Genomic DNA, 19,458 nt, shown 5'->3' on the forward strand with positions numbered 1-19,458 from the left:
TTACTGCTTTTTCTCCTCCTCAGGTTTTTCAGCCTCTCCTTCTGCCACTGATAAGCTGCCACTACCATATTTTTTCACTCGGGTTTCTACTCTGGCAAGTCTCTGTTTCACCTTTTGTTGAGATGCACTGTATTCTGCCAAGAGCCTTGCAAACCTAGTCTGCAGCGTATCCAGAGCTACTTCAAGTCGCCCTATTTTTTCTTCCAAGTCTTTTGGGTCAGCTCCTGCTTTTGCTGCCTCCTCATCTATTAAATTGTCTTTCATCAGAATCTGACGTCCTTTCTCTTCCAGAGCCTTTTTGGCTTCTGGATATTCTGTGAGAGCTTCCATTAAGTCATCCTTAGACAAGCAGAACAAATCAGAATAACCAATACTCCTAATGTTGGCTGTCCTCCTGTTGCCAGATTTGCTACCTTTGATGTTTAGGATGCTGATTTCACCAAAGTAGCTGCCATCACTTAGGACTACAAATTGGGTAATGCCATCATCTGCCACCACAGCCAATTTTCCCTCTTTAATAATGTACATTTCTCTTCCAATATCTCCTTTTTTACAAATGTAGTCACCAGGACTGAAGACTGTAGGTTTCAGTTTCAGCACCAGCTCAATCAGAAGTCCAGCTTCACAATCCTGGAATATACGCACTTTCCTCAGTGTGTCCAAATGGACATTGATGGCAATTTCAGCCTTCAACTTGTCAGGCAGATTTTTGAGAACTTCTTTCTCATCCACTGTTTTCTTGTTGGTCCAGAGGTAATCAAACCACTTAATGACCCTGGCTTCCAAATCCTTAGTCACTTTTCGGAATTGCATGTACTGTTTAATGGAATCCACTTTGGCCTGGAACTCTGCCCTAGAAGCATTCATGTTGGAAATCATGGAGCCGACGTTACCGACAATGGTAGCAAAGATGAGCACGCCCACCAGGAAGTCAATGACCACAAAGAGATACTCCTCGTCCTTCACTGGGGGTGGTGTTTCTCCGATGGTTGTCAGCGTGAGCGTTGACCAGTACAGACTGTAAATGTACTTCCTGGACAGGCGTGCGTACTCCGGAACAGACACGTTGGGATACACCCAGGTGTCAGTTCCAAACCCGATCACCTTCGATATCGCAAAGTATATGCACGCGTTCCAGTGGATGATAATAAGAATGTATAACACAAGATTGCCAATACGGAACATGTTTGGGTAATTTGTCCTGGTCTCGGTACGGTCAAAAAACTCAAAGAGCCGAGCAATCCTCAGCAAGCGGTTAAATCGGAGCTCGGGGTAGTTCAAACCAAGCTTGAAATATGCCAGGTCTGTTGGCACAAGAGACAGCACGTCCAGTTTGAACTGCGTAGTTTTGGTATAATGTTCTCGTAATTTCTTCTCATCCTTAACTAGCAAGCCTTGTTCAAGGAAGCCTTCAGAGAATAAAAAGATTTTACTTGTCAGAATAAAAATACTATCAACAGAGTGAGTGACTTACATTTCAGGCCTAAGAATGTTAAAATTTGTACTGTTATGCCTGACACTGAGGCCATTTAATTGCATGTTTAAATATTTCAATTAAGTTTCAAAGCTGATATATAATGACTAAGAACAATAACTATTATCAGAACAGTGCTCCCTGAGGCTTTCCACTCTATTCTGTGACAGCTCTCTCTTTTTCTTTTAGGTATCTTTGCAAAAAAAGAGAGGGAGATTCAAGTGTCTAATTTTTCATGAATCATTGGCATGAGTCATAATAAAGTTAAGCAAGTGTTAAGCAATTGTGTATAAAATAGGAGTGGAATATTTAAAAAGAAATAACAAGTAGGTACAATGCATTGTTGGAAACTTTTTCCGAACAATATAGATATCCTTGAGATAAAGAAATTAAGTTACCCCCCCCCTCTAATTTTTTTCCTCTTGTGTCCAGTGTTACAACTGACATGATTTTCCTTGGTTTGCACTTTGTGTTTCTAGTGAGAGAGCTGCTAAGCAAACTTCCACATATCAGTATTTCTTTATTCCAAAGACTTTGAAAAGTATTAGATTTTAAAAATTTACAAGTAGATATAAACTGCAGTGACAGACCTTTACTGCAGACAGTCCAGCCACAGTGCTCTTTTGTGCCTCTAATGACATCATTAAAAAAGTTCCACAAGGAACAGCCTATGCCCTGCAAAATACTTGCTGCCATTGCAATGGATATATCCAACTGTCAGCCCATTAGGCCCTTCAGGAGAAAAAGTCCACTAAGAAAAAACCAAAGCATTCCTGGTGTATACAGGATTATGACATTTTTACTAACCCTTTTGTAATCTAAAAGCCCTCTATAGGTTTCTCAGGAAAGCCTCTCATGCAGAGCACCAAGCTGCATTTCTTTATGCCCTACACAGCATGGCTGTATTTCTGGAATGTGTGTTGCATCCATAAATGCCTCATCTATTTTTGTGTATCTGGCTTTGGATCTGCAAACTGACAGTGAATACAAATGGAAGTAGTTCCTGTACCATGCATGTGTTGCCTCCCAGAAATCTGCTGAAAAAGCTGGTCAAATATGCCTCAAATATGCCCTTTAGTTATACAACTACACAGAAAAGCTGGCCAGAATGATGAATTTCTGATAACACAGTTATGAAAATTAACTTTGAAAACACCTTCCTCCTGAAATGATATAAAATCTCTTGGCTTTTTGTTCCCTTATGCAACTAAGTCTTAAAGCAAAATCTTTTGAAAGCATTAGAACAGTGTATGATAAACATGAGCAACTGCTGAGACATGAATCCTTTATGTTTCACAGTGCACAGTCACCAAATAGGTGAAATGCCCTGCAGCTGGACAGAAATGCACCATGGAGAAGCTGATGATCAGAGCAATCATGGGGCTACCTAGATCTCAGTTCAAAGGCAGACCCTGCCTTCAGACAGCAGAAAGTCTCACTCTTCCCCAAAGGCTTACAGGACCTCTGTCCCCAGGGCAGATGGACCTTGCCGACTCACAGGAAAAGGCAGAGTCAGGAGGGGCTGTTAAGAGAGTTGACAAAGATTTTGCCACCTAAAAGAAGTGACTTTTTTCTTGGAGTGCCTGGAACTACAGCAGACACCTGCACTGAAGCATTCAGGAGACGGCTCCAGCAATTCTGCTGTTGCAAGCCAGCCCTGAAAATTCAAATTCCACTCAGGCTTTAACAGCCATATAATCATTATCAGGACAACCCATAGCAATTTATAACTTGCTTTGCCAGGACATGCCTAATTTCTACTCTGTTCTTTCTCATTACATTAACACATGTTAACTGCAGAAGGTAAATTTAGTTGACATTTTAACTACACAAAGAAGATGAACACACACACCACCCCACCCCCATCCTGCCCCAAATACAGCACTCTTCTGATTTAGGCTGGTACCTGAAACTGACTTTCCTGTTGAACAAGGTACTTGCTAAATTTAAGAATTTGGCTTGCCATGGGTTGTGTGCTTCCCACATGATAGCATTTTTAGCCCATCTTGTACTTATGTTTACAACTTGTCACAGGCCATAATGAACATCAAGCTGTCAGCATGACTTTAAATAAATAAACAGATAAAAAGGATATGATGTTAAAATGAAAGATTTAAAATTACTCTCACTTTTTTTAATGATCGGTGTTGTTTTGGACTTTTTCAGAGGACATTTTGAAGCTGTGTCTGCACCAGTGAAGAGCATGAGACTGGAGATGTTTTCTGGCCCAAGACCAGCTACCATGACAGCTTCTATTCACATATGAGTTCTTCCAGGCCCCTCCAAAAACACCACCATGAACAACACCTAACCTCTGCTGTCCTCCTAGCTGTCCCCAGACACTGGGTACTCACTGGCATGGACCAAAGTGCAAGCACCAAAGTGCATCAAGGACTATTCAGTAACGGTGACATGGATCACTGTACGTCATTGCTTAGGTCTATCATTATGACCTTGTTCAGTTTAAAACAGATACCACTTTAAGGCTGGAATCTTGGCCTGCCTGGATTACAGAAACAGAGACAAGAAGCTGAAGAGAACGACTCCACACATATCATGGCACAGCCCTCACAGATCCTCTGGGTTCATTCTTTCTTCAGGAAGGCAGGGCCTAGGCAGAGGTTCCTGGGTGAACCCCATCCCAACACCAGGCAGTGGGAATGCCAGACAGGACCTCATAGAAGGAGTAAGCAGGAATCACAGATGGTGACACTGGGGCTGCACTGCCTGTTCCAGGCATAGGACCACAGACTGAAGGCTGAGACAGGTGCCAGGTCTTGCACTTGACCAACTCAATAACCACTTCTGACCAGGATGCTGCACAGCTTGGTTAAGAAAACAGCACTTGTGAGGTGCAGTTGGTTTCCTGCCCCAAGTGCCCTATATTGTCCTTTCCACACAGCCTGTTACAGTGGCTGTTCACTCAGCATCTGGCACAACTATTACTGACAGAGCTGAATTTAGAGACAAGTGAAGAGCAAGTGTTGGAATGTACAGCCTTAAAAAAATCCAAACTGATCAGACACTGCATCTTCCAAAAACCTCCACTGCTGTGCTCTGACAGGATATTACATTAGTCAGACCCCACAGGGGAATTTTTGTTTCCATCCTTTATATAGATGCAGTATTTGGAAACACTGTAAAATCCCAGAAAGACTCACCTGTTCTGAACCTGATGAACATGTCAATAATATAGATAATATCAGAGAGATAATCCAAGAAGAGCCACATTTTAACATGGTCCATTTGTAGCTCATCAAAGCAGGCTCTAAAGTAACAAAGATTTAAAAACAAAATTAGATCAACTGCATAAGCAAGGTACTTGCATTACGTGCCCTAGTCGCACATTAGTGCACATTTCTGGAACAGAAATATCACAGACAGCGTATCTCCATGTCCAGACATCGGCACACTAGAGCTGTGTCCAAAGAGACACAGGATCTTTCAGAATTCAAAGGTGTTCTGGACAGGAGTAAAACTAAAACACACAGATGCCACACTAGTGCACCTGTAAAGGATTATACATACCCCTACAATCAAAAGTGCATCAGATTTCACACGATACACATCTCCATGAAGATAATTCCCAAATAAAAGATTGGTTTCTCAGTGGCAAGCCATCCTCGTCTCTCCCGACCATCTTACACAGTGTAAGAAAATCATGTCTACAGCCCTCCATCACTTTGACTGAAACCGATTTCTACATTCTACCATGGGAAAGAAATACTTGAGTTAAATCTTTCTGCCCTTTGAGTAGCCAAAAGATGCATTATATGAATTTAAGAGGCCCCATCACTGCCCACATGCCTCCTTTCTGTTCTCTCCCAGGTGGTGGGAAGCCCTCATCCCTGGCAGTGCTTAGGGATGCAGGGTCCAGGACACAGCTCAGCCGGCAGATGGCACACAAAGGCCACACCAGCGCTCATGAGGACACTCACTGCAAGTTACATCCACCCTGCTTTTAGAGAAAAAGAAAAAACAAACAAACATTGGCAATCTGTTCCCAGTGGTACACATGTCATGCATCCCTAAGGACATATGAACTGCAAGCCCTCTAGATAAGTCACCCAAAAGATTCTGCTGGGAGATAAGAGGGTGATTTACATAGGAAACATAATGATTGAAATGTAAATTGTTATTAATCCATACCTGCACACTAGCATACACCAGTTATAAAACACAGGTGCTGCAATTACGGTTAGCCAGTTGTAGTACAGATTGCTTGAAGGATCTATCACAAAGACCTCCTTCTTCGGCCTGGAAAGTAAAACATAGAGATTTACGCTGGAAATGTAAGCAAGCAACCTGACAGATCTCCCTCTTCTTGAGGCTGCTCATTTCACCATGAACTCGCAGCTGCCTGAGAAGAGCAAGTATCCATGCAGGCAGTGCAGATAAAATACCAGGCATCCCATCTGACAGGCTCTATTTCTTTGTTTGACTCAACTTTGGAAAACGTAAATAAGAGTGGAAAGAAAAACACAGACATTCATATCTCCCAGGCTGAAACCCACAGTCCTCTGTATTAAGCCCCACACTGAAAAAAAAAGTTAATTGTTAAATGTTTCTTATTATCACTCCAGTTAGAAGGTTACATTTCATTGCTAGAGAAAGAGCCTTCTTTTGCAGGCTAATTGCTGTTTTTTAGCAAATTCTATTACGGAAATGACTGTAAAAGCATGCATTTGAACAAGTAAAACACGTATGCGTTCAAATACATGTCTGTACAAGTAAGATTCTCTGGATGCATATGCACATACAGTGTTTGTGACTACAGCTGAAATATGTCTTAGTATGTATAGGGAAATTTCATGCATTCATAGTCCTGGTCCTTAGGCCTCACAAAAATGAAGTGATGCTAAAGGAAGCACACAGGCCTGGAATGTAAAGATTTAAAGAACAGCATGGCTAACAGCACAGTGTATGCTCAGAAGTGCCCACCTCCAGCATGGGAAAGGCTGAAATAGAATAGACAGCAATTAGGCATGTAATCAGAGGACATATACAATAATGGACTTGAGGTCCACACCTACAAAATTACTTCAGCAGTAGAAGTGTGGTCTGTGGACTGTGCAGTAGTGTGTGGAATATGGGACCAGGCATTGCTTGAATTATATTTGTGGAACGTTTCCTAATCTCCAAGAACGCAATATATTAAAAGGTAATTATAATTTATTTCAAATCTGTGTGTATTTCTGGCACTACCATTGCTGTCAGCTGAATGTCCAGGCAATGTGAGTAAAGGAAGCAGCTTTAATCTAAAAAGTATGTACTTAAGCATCTTCACTACTGGTTTTAAACTGTTTCTTCTAGAAAACTGGCCACCACCTCAAAACTGGTGACCATGAAATATAGTCATTATATGTCAGAGTATACTACCTTGTAGACATTAAAACATGGATTTTATTTGATTAAATGTTTTAAAACACTCTTGGCTACTACAAAGCTTAGGCTTTCTCTACACAGCAATTAAAGCCAAAAGATAGTGCTTTCTAATTGGAAAAAGAACCACAAACAATTAAAAGCTTTGATTAATAAAGATCCTGAGATCAATCAAATTCCATCTGGAATTCCCTCATGTCTATATAGCAGGTGCCACCATACACATACATATAAACCTAGAGTATATTACTCTAACATACTCCTTAACTGTGAAGGCCATCCAAATGCATTCTCTTTTAATCTGACATCATTGTTATTTTTAATCACTGATAATACTAAATTGTGCTCTATTTGGGTCAGCTTTACAGGAACAATGCAAGAACAGGATCCATTTCTGCCAAAAGCATTCAAATTACCTCATTTTGTTGCAGAAATACACCATCCCCTAACCAACAGAAGCAAGTTTTAGTGATTACTAGCAATGAACAGAACCACATTAATTAAATATACCAGCCAGTGAAATAACTAAACTTACTAGCAAACCTTTAATTTTCTACACGTAAGATATTTCTACATGGTAAGATGAACCAGACTTTTGGTCCATCTACTCTGAATCGTTATGGAAACTCTGGAACAATGAAAAGTCTGTGCAACTTTGCAAAGCAGGCTGCTGTCCTAAAGTGTTGTCATCATTAAAAAGTGATCTTCAACTTAAAGTGACTGGAGGTGTTTCAATTCCCTACGACTGACATAGGAAGCTGTTTCTGAAACATCTAAACACAGGTCTTCAAGATACATCAACTTCACTGAGCAGCTGAAACCTTCCCAAAGGGGAAAAAGCATTAAAGATTTGACAGACTAAGAATCTGCAGTCTACAGAACAATTGTAAATGTTACAATGAAATGCTATACCATGCTTTGTAGTGTAGGAGACGTGCTACAATCACACATTCATTCTTTATACTTACTCTTCCTTTTTTTTGTCATCTTTTTTGTCATCTTTCTTTTCCTCTTTCTTTTCCTCTTTTTTCTCCTCTTTAACCTCTTTCTTTTCTTCCTTTTTGCTGTACGACATAATGCAAGGCTTAGCAATATTACCAACACTGAGCAGTTCAGGGAAAGGGTGGAGGTTTGGGAAACAAGACTAGACTCCAGACAGAGTAGGACAGGGATCCAACTGGAAAAAAGTTTACTGGCTGAGACCTCTCAGCCTGACACCACCACACTAACACATCAGGTAACCAGCTGGCTGATTCTCTGCATTAGTCGCCTACACCTTCTTGACTTTTTTAGACAACACTTTTAAAAAAAATGCTTTCAGTTTGATTGACACTTAAAGAACCCAGGCATTTAAAAATAAATATACCAAATGATGACAGAATGTGAAATGGCGTAACAAAATGTCAAGATTCTTTGCAAAGCCAAAACCTCAATGTGACTGTCTGAAGTTTTCACAGTAATCAAAAAAATGAGGATGAATCTTTTCTCATGGGTCTTTAAAACCAGCAAAATTTTAATTAATTAATTGCATCTGGATCTGAATTGCCCAATTCTCAGGTTTGCTTGAACAGAAGAGTCTTGAAATATTCTTCCTGTCTTGCCTTCTGCAGACAGGCCCACAAACACTTTTCAAGCCTACAGGAAGTTAACATCTTTCTTGAGATTCTGATAATACTTCATCTTAAAGCTAGATTTGCTACATGCCTTGGTTAAGAATCATGTAATGTGATGTGAAGAATAGTGCTCATTCGCACAAGCAGAAAATCCATCATCTGAGATCTTCCTTTTTATTTGAAATTTGTCTAGTCCTTCAATAAAGTGTCTTTCTTACCCAGAAAAGCCTAAGAGTGTTCCCCACACTACAGTATATGTGGATAAAAAAACTCCACACACACAATATCTGGTTTGAATGAAAGCCATGGATTCCTGCTCCCATGGGAGCTTTGTCTTCTCCTCTGAACTGCCAAGACTTCACTCAAGTCTGAGTCTCCCTTTGCACTTGTGTCAAGAAAGGACAAATGAGTTTAATGACCGCAACATCCCACAGCAAAGACAGAACATGGAATAATGCTGCTTACAGGACTTGGGATTTCCATGCACACTTCCTCATATTGCTCAAACCAGAAAGGTCTGTGCTGTAAATGGCAGTCACATCTAGCAATGTGCTTGTTACAGGGAGAAAGAAGCACTCCAAGGGAGATGACAGCCACCAATTTCAAGATAGTAGCAGCTTTCACCAATCAGCAATGAGCACCTGTTCCAGTTCTTACCCTTAGACATTTCCACAGTAATGAACCACCAGAGTGTACTTTGGAAAAGTCAAGACTCATTTGCTAAAAAAAGCTGAGATCCTCCCCCCTCTGCCACATCCACGGGAATACCTACCAAATTGACCAACACCAGTGAAACCTTCAAAAGTACACAGTACAAGGGAGCAGAACTGGAGGAGAAAAAAATCTTTGGATAGACTAATCTTCTATTTCTACTTGCCTCTCAAATCAAAGAAAGATTTTTTCATTTACCAAGGCAGATACCTACCCAGCAGTAGGAGCTGCTTCTCAGGAATTTATTTCTCTGGATTGACTGTCCAGAATTTTACCACGTCATTTTCCCATCTGCCCCCAAAACTCCTTCCTGTTTAAAAAATATATCAGGATTTCACTGCAGATTGCCATGCATGGTGTCTGATCTAAAGGCAAATGCACACTTTCTGTTGTTAGCATCAATGTAGCTTCTCAGTACTTCAAATGCTTGACATTCTTATCAGAAGAGTTACAAATAAGCAGAATTTTCAAAGAGTAGGGCCACTGTATATTTGTGGATCTTGTTATGCAGGGAAAAGTAGGCTGAGATGGAGAATTAGTCAAAAAAAGTCTCAGTGGTGGCAAACTTTGGAGGGAATATTTTGACAATTCCAAGTCCTTCCTATGTTTGTGTTTTATTTTTTAAAAAGTGAAAAAACTTTATTTCACAGAGCATCTAATACCAATACTTATTTTTCTCTGACCTGAGATCTCCTACAAACTCATCTGTCAACTACAGGTACCTTTTGTAAGAGATTTTCTTCCATTTATGTTGCCTCTGCTCATCTCTCTATTGTGGTAACTCCCATCTTATCATACTCCCGTCCACTTGCAGTCTGGCAAAGGAAGTTGCTCAGAGGAAAAGGTTGGCCATAATCAAAGACTTGAAAGCATCGTGTACAATTCCCCAAGGCATGGCACACCTAAGTATTTTGCATAATGAAAAGTCCACATTTCTTTTTCTTTACCAGTAACATTAAGTAAATTTGAATCCAGTAACTAATAAAACAGTTTTTGTCTGTCCTCTTTGACCCTAACAGCATCCATGCTGTTTCTAAGCTGTATGCAGCTTCAGACTTAGCAACCTACCTCATCAGCCCTTATAAAAGCACTGTCATAGTCTTTGAAAGACTTAAATATTTGCATATTTCTCATCTGTCAAGTTCTTTGCAAATCAAGTATATTTCAGACTCTTGGGCAGGTAGACAGACAAGTCTTGTCTTCATTTAAGAATAGTGAAACATTGAAAGGAGGAAAGTTTTGCCCAAGGTGCATGCGTCCTCATCAGAAACAAAGCAAGGCAGAAATATTTGTCCAAACCAGTCCTCTGGGCTCCATCTAGCAGTCTCAGCTCCAAGCTCATAGCACTTCTTTTCTATCAGTCTAAATAAAAGTCTGCATATTTCTGTCACTGTTCACTGCACACAGATTTTCCTTTTGAACAAAAGTTACGCAAACCAAACCAAAAAGTTGCTTTAGGAACGGGAAGATCTTTTGTTCAGCTACATGCTCAAAGGTTTTGCAGCATCATTTAAAATGTACAGTTTTAACTTGCCTATGATATAATTATTTGGGGGAAAAAAAGAACCCAAGAGTTTTCTAGAAGTATTTCTGACACAATCAGAAGATGTACTGATTACTTATGATTTTTTTTGTTTTCATCTGGAAAGCAATGAAAATAATACTATCATTATGCATGAGAACTGCAGCTGGATACTAAAGAGCACGTATGTCTTCAGATTGCTGTGGTCTAAGACAAGCAACAAACATTGATGTTGGGCAATTTTAAATTACAGGAGCTCTTCATGTTGTTTAATATATTTCTCTTTGGTGTAACAGTGTGAAATAGCTTGTCAATTATATAAAATAGACACAGAAGGACAGCTTCTGTCAGACATTCTATGGCAATACCAGCCTTATTATGGTGCCTGTCTCTCTAAAACAACAGTCCCTGCTGAACTGAAACACACACTTTTAAAACAGGGACGTATAAATGGGTTTTGGTGCCCTCATCAGTATCCACTTCTGATTTGATAACCTGAAATTTTTGGGGCGCTTGATTTGCAAAAAGGGACCAGTGTGTTAAAAGAGGAAAATGACTATTAGAAAATTAATACATTAATCTAATTTAAAAACTGAAAAAATAATGCATCAATTTGTAATGCAGTAAAATCAGCCAGCTGAACTACAGAAGGTAGGGACTAAATACTTAGTCGAATTCATTCATTGAGAGGACGGAGTAACTTCAGACAAAAAGAAGTTCACAGGGAGCACAAAGGATGCTTTTCATACTAAGAAAACTAGACCTTCTCTAAAATAAAACTATACTCTTAGGAAAGGATTAGGAAGAACTAAGGAGTTTATACTACAAATGTTACTAGGCTGGACAGGGAAGAAGAGTAGGTGCTGGTAGTAGAAAGGTCTTTGGAAGTTAACAGTACTTACTCTTCATTGGTGTTGTTGCTAAAGTTGACGTTAAACCTGGCCAAGGGCCAGTGACTGCAAGCAAATTAAATAAAACACATTAAAGAGTGTAAAGGCTGCTGGTATTTCATGCACGTGTTTACTGACATGACTGACTCACGAGCTTCTCACATATGCACTGATAAGATTAGCAAGGTCAATTTTGACTGTTGTGATAAGCCCCTTTGCATAACTGCTTCAAGGCACCAGTTCCTTTCTGTCATGTGCCTGGCATACACATTTGTGACCACATCTGATGTCCAAAGTCTGTTCTTAGGCGTATTAGTGCATGGCAAGATGCACCTCACTATTTTTAGCCCTGTACTCATTAGGCTACTATTCTAAGCTTTCTTCAATCCTTTCAAGTCCTCTTCACAGATGCAGTGTCAAGGCTTGTGGATAAGTAATGAGCATACCCACCCATTGCTGTAGAATTAAGCCTTCATGATACAACAACTTAGAGTTACTGTCAACCAGCAACAACATAAAACTGAGAAGGCAAGGATGGGTGCTCTCAAATTGACTTCAAAGAGCCTTATACAGGCTTTGTCAGCCCGTGATCAATGTTGTTCTAATTACTTCCCATTTGCAGTTGCTACTGATCCAGACACCTGAGAAATCAGACAACTGTCTGTCTAATTCAATAAAATGTGCTCTTGAGATTAATTTCTACAGAGGAGATCAAGTGAAGATAGTAAGGCTGTGCTGGACTACAACAAAACAAAGTAACCTACATAATGCACAGACCTTCAAAGGTTTTTGCTTTAATCTGAATTGCTTGTTGAGATTTTTGAAACTGGTTACTTGCTTACCTACCAATCGTTAATTAGCAAAAAAAAAAAAAAAAAAAATATAGAAGTCTCTGCTTCAGCATCTAATGCTAAATAACATCAGTTTTTGTCTTAGGGCTTCATTTTCCCATTTTAGCCAGAGTTAAATTTAAAACACTGTATCATACATTTATAAAGTAATAGTAACTCATCAAGTCAAATAACTGTAAACACATAAAGGTTTCTCTTTTGTTTTATTGGAAAAAAATTAGGACTGAACCAGCCTTCCATACCAAAGACTGCATATCTGCTAATAAGTGAAGTCAGCATCCAAAGGATTTTATCATTTCTGCATCAGAAACTTTCTGAAATGTTATCAGATGAACTTCTGAGTAGATATAACAAAGCAATTGCACATTTTGCACAACTGCTTCTTTACAGTTTCCTAACACTTGCAGATAATGCACATTAAGATCCTGAAAAGCCAAAACATCCTAGATTCTTGAAATAAAAATTCCGTTTTCCTCAATTGAGAGCAGTTTAGCAACATCAAGTTGCATTTGAAAAAATTCCAGTTCTGAGAAATTGTTCTGCCTGAAGCAGCATGATCAAAATCCTTACTTCAAGATCATGGTCACAGAGTCTTTCAGAAGGAAAGAGAAAGTCTGCTGAAAGTGCAATACTTGAGTTATGTGAAGATTCCTGGGCAGCATTAAATACTCTGCTCATCCCCCATGCTAAGCTCCTTACCCTCTTCTTAAAATACAACTTACATCCTAATTACCAAGAAAACATAACCTCAGTCATCTTCAGCTGCAGTATAAACACCTCTTCTTACCTGTTTGCTCCCCCGGGCCGCTCACGGGCACCCAGGAAGGAGCGGATGTTGCTTTGCCTGGTGGACACCTCTACAAGCTCTGGCCCTCTGATACGTTCCAAGAAAGAATCAGGCCTTTGGTCATCACGGTGTGAGTGTCTTGTGGCCCATGACCTTACAGATAAGACAAATCGTGACAGCCTGCATGGAACACACACACAAAATCCACTGAGCCAGACAGAAACATGAGGTGGTTTAAAACATCCCTGCAAACACCACCCCGAGATTTTTCTCCACATCTCCACCTGTCATGAAATTAAACTTGATGGAGTAACTGTGTGAACCCAGTCACTTGCCACAGTTTTGTAGATCACCTTCTGCACTGGATCAGGAAAATACCTCCCACATCAGTTCCTATTCTACTGTATCACCATGGTAGGACCAACAGAATATTCTTGCTGAGTGGAGGCCTTTACATCTCAAAGTGAGATACTCTGTGAAGTCCATCAGATGCAGTTGTCTTACATCCTTGAGAATTTCCATTCAAGAATCATGTTATGTTACCCTAATATTTAAACTGCTAGGCATTCATGTTTACATCACAAACTTCCCTGTATGTTCAGAGCATATGTAATTCAATTTATCCTGAAAAAGGGTAAAGGAAACAATAAACAAAGATTAAAAAGGAAGCTCTCAGTACAAATTTATATATTCATGTGCATTATGTTTACAAAACACACACCTATAATCTTTTTCCATCTAAACTCAACTTCCTGCAGACTTTGTCATCTACATCTGGTGGTGTCATTATCTGAAAACCAAGTGGGGAAATACAAGTTTATTCTTCACTATCCAAAATAATGAAGTGTGAACAATGCTCTTTAAATTACCCTAGTTTTACAAGAACTTTTTTCTTTGCTCTTTGAAATACACTGTGCTTAAAGTGACTGTGGTCTGTGTTGTGTGTAGCAATGGTATCTGAAGGCAGAGCCCTGCAGTCTCAGACACAAAGCAGACACAATAAGGGCTTGAAGCTCCACTTCAGGTTTATATTTAAGTCCCAGTAATCTAAACAATTTAAGACAATGGTCAGCTTCAAATTTGCTGACTAGGCCTCTAAATCCATTATAAACATAACTGGATTCTAAAAACTGAGATAAATTCTTGCACTCAAAACACAAAAACCCCCCTGTCTCCTCCCTTTCCAGAGCAATCTACCAAAAGGAAACAATCATTAAGTTTTATTTAATAGGAAACAAACACTACATCAGCTATCAGCCAGAACCAAACACTTACCCATTTATTTTACAGTCTGGCCTCACTTCATGCATTTCCCCAGCATTCAGTGCATTTTCAGATATAGTTATGTAAAAATAATTTATTTTTTTATATTTGACAAATTTGTTTGGGCTTATTCAGCCTCTCTCAGATTCTAAGACTTTTACTAGCAATAAGTGATGAACCAAGGTCAAATGCAGCTTCTGTTACTTCTTACAGACTTTCTTCAGCTGGACTCCACCCATTTTCTTTGGAAAGTGATTTCTTTGGCCTCCAAATTGTGACCAATCTCTTTCAGCAAATTTAACTTAATACTGTAAATTATATTAGCTAGTAATTTACCTTGCCATTGCCCCCCTGCCAGTGAAGGAGCTCGTCTGGGATTCAGGTACATGTTCTCCTCCCACAGAAATGACTCCCTGCAGCTCTGAACATGCATCCTCAGGAAGTGAATGGGTTCTGCAAAAACAACTTTTTTTTTTAAGGAATTCCATGCAGTCTTCACCAGACTCACCCCCATCTGGTTCTCTCCACCACTGCATCAGCAATAGTCCAGCAAATTGTCCTCTCTCTAGTAACACAGCATATATTTGATAACCATATTGCTAAGCCTGGTGCTATGATTCTTCTGGAGGCATCCAATATGAACTGGCCAGCAATCTCAGAAGCTAAATACTACTTATTAACACTTTAAAAATTAGCATTTGAGGAATAAAAAGAATAAATTTTAGCCTTGTGTTCCAGTAATGGAGTTCTGAAATTGACTTCACTGGAACTTGAACTTTATGAGGGTTCAGGGGGTTTTTTTATAGCACTCCTTGTTTTTCTGTGTTTTTCAGTCTTTAGTATTCACTTTTACAAGACTTTGTTACATCCATTAAGGATCACTTTTTTTCCCTTTGTAATGCAAACAAGAATTCTCACATGGGTCCATTAATCTGTATTGCCAGGAAAACACTGACTAAAATGATACTTGTAGTATCTTCCCTAAGAGCTGGCAGCAGCATTCTGAATGTCCACAAGAGGATAATTAGCAGCTCAATTTTATGTGCACTCACAGCTGAGAAACTAACAGACAAATAATTAAAACTTTATTATTTCTACTCAAAGAGCAATGCTAAAATAGAACCCAATTGTCCCAGTATTCTCAACTTGTTAATTGTTTTCTAATTCTCTTCCAATAACAAAACACCATTTAGTACTGAAAACTTTTACAACTTAGTTTATTTTGCCAGTGCTGAGAATATTGTGGTTGTCAAAATTAACATCCTTCTAAGGTAAAAAGAACAAACTTATGGCACAGGCATTTGTCACAGATTATCAGATACAGAGCCCACATTCAGCCCAAGAACTGTCTTGAGCTGAATGCTGGGAGAATAGCAGAGTTTGTCTACCTTTTTTAGTATTTCCTGGAGAAACTGCCAACAGAGCTGCTGGAGAAAGGATACTGGACTAGTTAGTGTTTTAGACTGCACTACCATGCCTGGTTTGAAGTACTTTTATTCCTGTTTATACACCAAGTAATACACATTTTGTGTGATCTTAGCAATAAATTCCAATATTGTTAATGGCACTTCCTAGTAAGTACCTAAATTCCCATTATAGCCAATGGCCATCTCAGGGCTTGATTCAGCTGCTTCAGAATAGGAGTTTGGTACAATTTGGAACACTTCAGAATGCTTTACTAGACCTCTCTAGAGCACACAGGTCACTCCTGACATCCACTAGCACCAGCTAAATGCTTCAAATACTCCATGGTATCTCAAATAGCTTCAGATGCCTATTTTAGGCAACTAAATACCTCTTGTAATCAAGAGAGCCAAAGGAGCCTGAAGAATTACTGAATTTGAGGGTAAGCTGAGCAGTTCCCTGGGTGCTGCTGACCATCAGTACTGACTGCATGTCTACTTAGGACAGCAGGAACGTATGCACCTGCTCACATAAAGACACTGAAATCCAGATGTCCATAGGGCACAGCTGGGTTCTACTTTCAACTTTAGATAGCCAGCCTGTGTCTACAAGCTAATATGCTGCCTCTTCTGTTTGAGCTGTTTCTATACAGAGGCTGGGTTTTAAAAATGGAGATTCATTTATTATTTTGCGGGGTTTTTTTATTTTTCTTTGAACAAAATGATCCAACTTTTATGTAACAGACTACACAGAGTAAGAATATGGGCACACGAATCACTGCAGCATAGATGAGCACAGCATTTTAAAGATCAGTAGAGCTTTCTTTTAATTGTTGCAGTGAATGCTTTTTCTTGGTAACACCTCATTTCACAGCAGAAAAATGCTAAAGCACATCCTTAGTATTAAGCATAAATTTAACACCCACTGACTTCAATAAGAACTAAGTAATGTGTTTAATTGCTTTGTTGAACTATAGCCAACAGGAGCTGGAGGAAAGTAAAGGCAAAGAAGAAATGCTGTTACTCTAGCAAATGTGCTTTTTTCCCATATCATATAGTTGCATATAGTTACATATCCTAAAGCAAATCTGATTTAAAAAAAAAAATTGAATGGTATTATAAAGATATTGTATAGACTTACCAGCAATCATTTCAACAATACAAAAATATTAAATATGAGATCTGTTTTACAGAGCAAGACTGTATGCTCTTACCCATCTATGAAGTCCTGCAATTAATGCTGATAAGATCAAACTTTCCTTTAAAAAAATGCCTCTTCAAGATCATCACCATGATAATAAAGTGCAATTCCTATTTCAGTCCCTCTATCTGTCAAAGCCATTGCCTCTGAAATTGCAGATGATCACAGGGATTTAATTCTACATTTAAACCTTTATAACCCCACTCTCACATCCCTGCCAGTAATTCCATTCTGTGAGCTGCCAAGCACTGATATCCAGTACAAATAGGATGCCAAAAAGAAGGAAAGGAAGAGGCTCATTTCAATCTGTGTTTTCACTTTTTCTAACACATCACTATTAATGAAGAGAAGGGGACAGGGCTCTTTTAAATCTCCCTAAGGAGACCATGGGGTAGTGTAACCAGAACAAGCAGAACAAATCAGATCCATTTTCTCTGCTGTAGGTACATCTATGTCACAGAAGGTATTACACAAGCAAAGCAAGAATTTAAAAAGGACCAATTCAAACAATGCATCCACAGCAGCTTCTAGGGACATGCAATCCAAAAATCACCATCATGCAGGGAGTCCCATCAGCCCATCAGGATTCTGGGTGCTCTAATCTGGGTGTGCATTTGAACAGCAAGAGACAGTCTGACAAGGTCCACATAGAGGAGGTGGTTGGCCATAACAAGTCAAAAGCAGAAAACTTTTTCCAACCTTTACAGGTGCCATGGATCATCAGGCATCTTTCCACTGGCCCAGCAGACTTTGCCCAGTCTAGAGGAATGACTGGCACTGTGCAGGAGGTAAGTGCAAGCTCACTGGCATGTTTCTAACAGCCACTTTAGAACTACCAAAACTAGAGAAAGGTGAATGTAAAGAAACTATTACATTTCCTCCATACAGTGATACACTCTGAAAATCCAGGACAAAAATGCTGATATTCTTTATACATTACAAATTTTCCCTCCCTATTACAGGAAGTAGGCAATTTGCAGAGGCTGCTTTTACAAAAAACCTTCCCAAGCCTTCACTGCATGGTGCTGGAAGGATCTCTTTTTTTCACCAAGCACAGACCCTGCTATCTGTGTGGTGACTTGAGAAAGAGGTTTCCCTTTAATAATATATTAATGAGTTAATGTAATGCCCCCTGATGTGAAAATTGGCTTTTTTCCTGAGGTAATACAGCTCCTGGTTCCAAAACAGCAAGCCATGACAACCTCCCTGTGTCTGTCTCTTCTGTACTTTGGATAAAAGCTGTCAAGTCTGGTGCGCTGTAAAGTGCACTGAGCTAACATATCACAACACAATATTCCTGTAATTCTAGCTCCCATTCCCAGAGCTACAGCAGTGCCACAAATTATGCAGCAATCTGTCCCCTTGACTGTGATGAAAGGAAAATATTACCTGATATAGCCATTTTCAATCCTTTCAATATCTTCATCAGCAGTTCTGACAGACAGGTTGTGCATACCAGGGTAGGAGTGCTGGGTGTTGATTTTTGCCATTTTATTTTACATATCAACATCTAAATGACAACTGAAATGGAAAAAAAAATATGAAGGCTGCTCAGTACTCAAAAAGAGTTCTTTATCAAAACAGTGGAACAACAAAAAAACCATTTCAAAAAGAGTTCTTTATCAAAACAGTGGAACAACAAAAAAACCATTTCAACCATTTGAAGAACAGTCAGTGATATTTACATACATATATGACATGTGTTTCTTTATTTATTTGCAGTAGACAGAAAAAAAAAGTGTTAGTAAAGATTTATCATGACCAAAGAAAAAGGGTTACATGGCACTATATTCTTTTAGTCTCTGGGCTTTATGGACTACCTACACTGACATACCTATTATGCATAGTGAAATTGCATTTAAAATCTCATTAAAAGAAGGTTAGTGAGAAAGTCAACCAAAAAAAGCCAGGTAATACATGTGGTAGGACAAGCCATTCCACTTTACATTGATTCCCCTGTGCTAATTTTATCTATTTTATGATTAAGCTTTTTATTCCAAAAATCCATATTAACCAAGCAGATAATTAATTACATTTACCCCTTAGCTTAATGCAGGCCATACTATAATTCGATATTATTAAAACTCTGCACTAAACACACAGTAGGGGGTTTTATTATAATGCTTCAAAACAGTCTCTGTTATGATATTGAGCAGTTCATCTCCTACAAGTTTTAAAAAATTTGTCTGAATTCCTTTCCAGATTTGACTTTCAATGCCTTTCCAAATTCATATCATATCTACCACTTACAAAATGAGTTTTAAGACTCAAGACAAGTGTCTTACAAATGAAGGACTGAAAGACTTTCAGTGAAAGCCTTGAATTTTTAAAAAAGGGGGGAAAAAAGGGTTTTGAAACTCC

General features: G+C 39.1%; 1 protein-coding gene across 2 annotated transcripts; it reads right to left on the reverse strand.

The window, feature by feature from the left end:
* CNGA3 (cyclic nucleotide gated channel subunit alpha 3) lies at nucleotides 1-18,587 on the reverse strand. Of its 2 annotated transcripts, XM_062515020.1 has the most exons (8): nucleotides 18,487-18,587; nucleotides 14,830-14,946; nucleotides 13,231-13,410; nucleotides 11,605-11,658; nucleotides 7,825-7,920; nucleotides 5,624-5,731; nucleotides 4,636-4,742; nucleotides 1-1,409 (listed from the first exon to the last, which is right to left on the reverse strand). In XM_062515020.1, the coding sequence occupies exons 1-8, from the start codon at nucleotides 18,585-18,587 to the stop codon at nucleotides 1-3; spliced, it is 2,172 nt and encodes a 723-aa protein (XP_062371004.1). The 2 variants fall into 2 exon arrangements, with proteins under 2 accessions (XP_062371004.1, XP_062371005.1); XM_062515021.1 differs by lacking the exons at nucleotides 7,825-7,920; nucleotides 11,605-11,658.
* Nucleotides 18,588-19,458: the final 871 nt, after the last annotated feature.

The sequence above is a fragment of the Cinclus cinclus genome, chromosome 2 (genome assembly GCF_963662255.1).
Source record: "Cinclus cinclus chromosome 2, bCinCin1.1, whole genome shotgun sequence".
In the NCBI taxonomy this organism is placed as follows: Eukaryota; Metazoa; Chordata; class Aves; order Passeriformes; family Cinclidae; genus Cinclus; species Cinclus cinclus.

What these genes read in the sequence shown, in the direction of transcription:
- CNGA3 (XM_062515020.1), bottom strand. Translation starts at nt 18,587, where the DNA reads ATGGCAAAAATCAACACCCAGCACTCCTACCCTGGTATGCACAACCTG. An exon ending in GGCAGGGGGGCAATGGCAAG is followed by an intron (nt 13,411 to 14,829) that starts GTAAATTACTAG and finishes TGTTCCATGCAG; the next exon opens with GCTGTCACGATTTGTCTTAT. An exon ending in CGGCCCGGGGGAGCAAACAG is followed by an intron (nt 11,659 to 13,230) that starts GTAAGAAGAGGT and finishes ATTTGCTTGCAG; the next exon opens with TCACTGGCCCTTGGCCAGGT.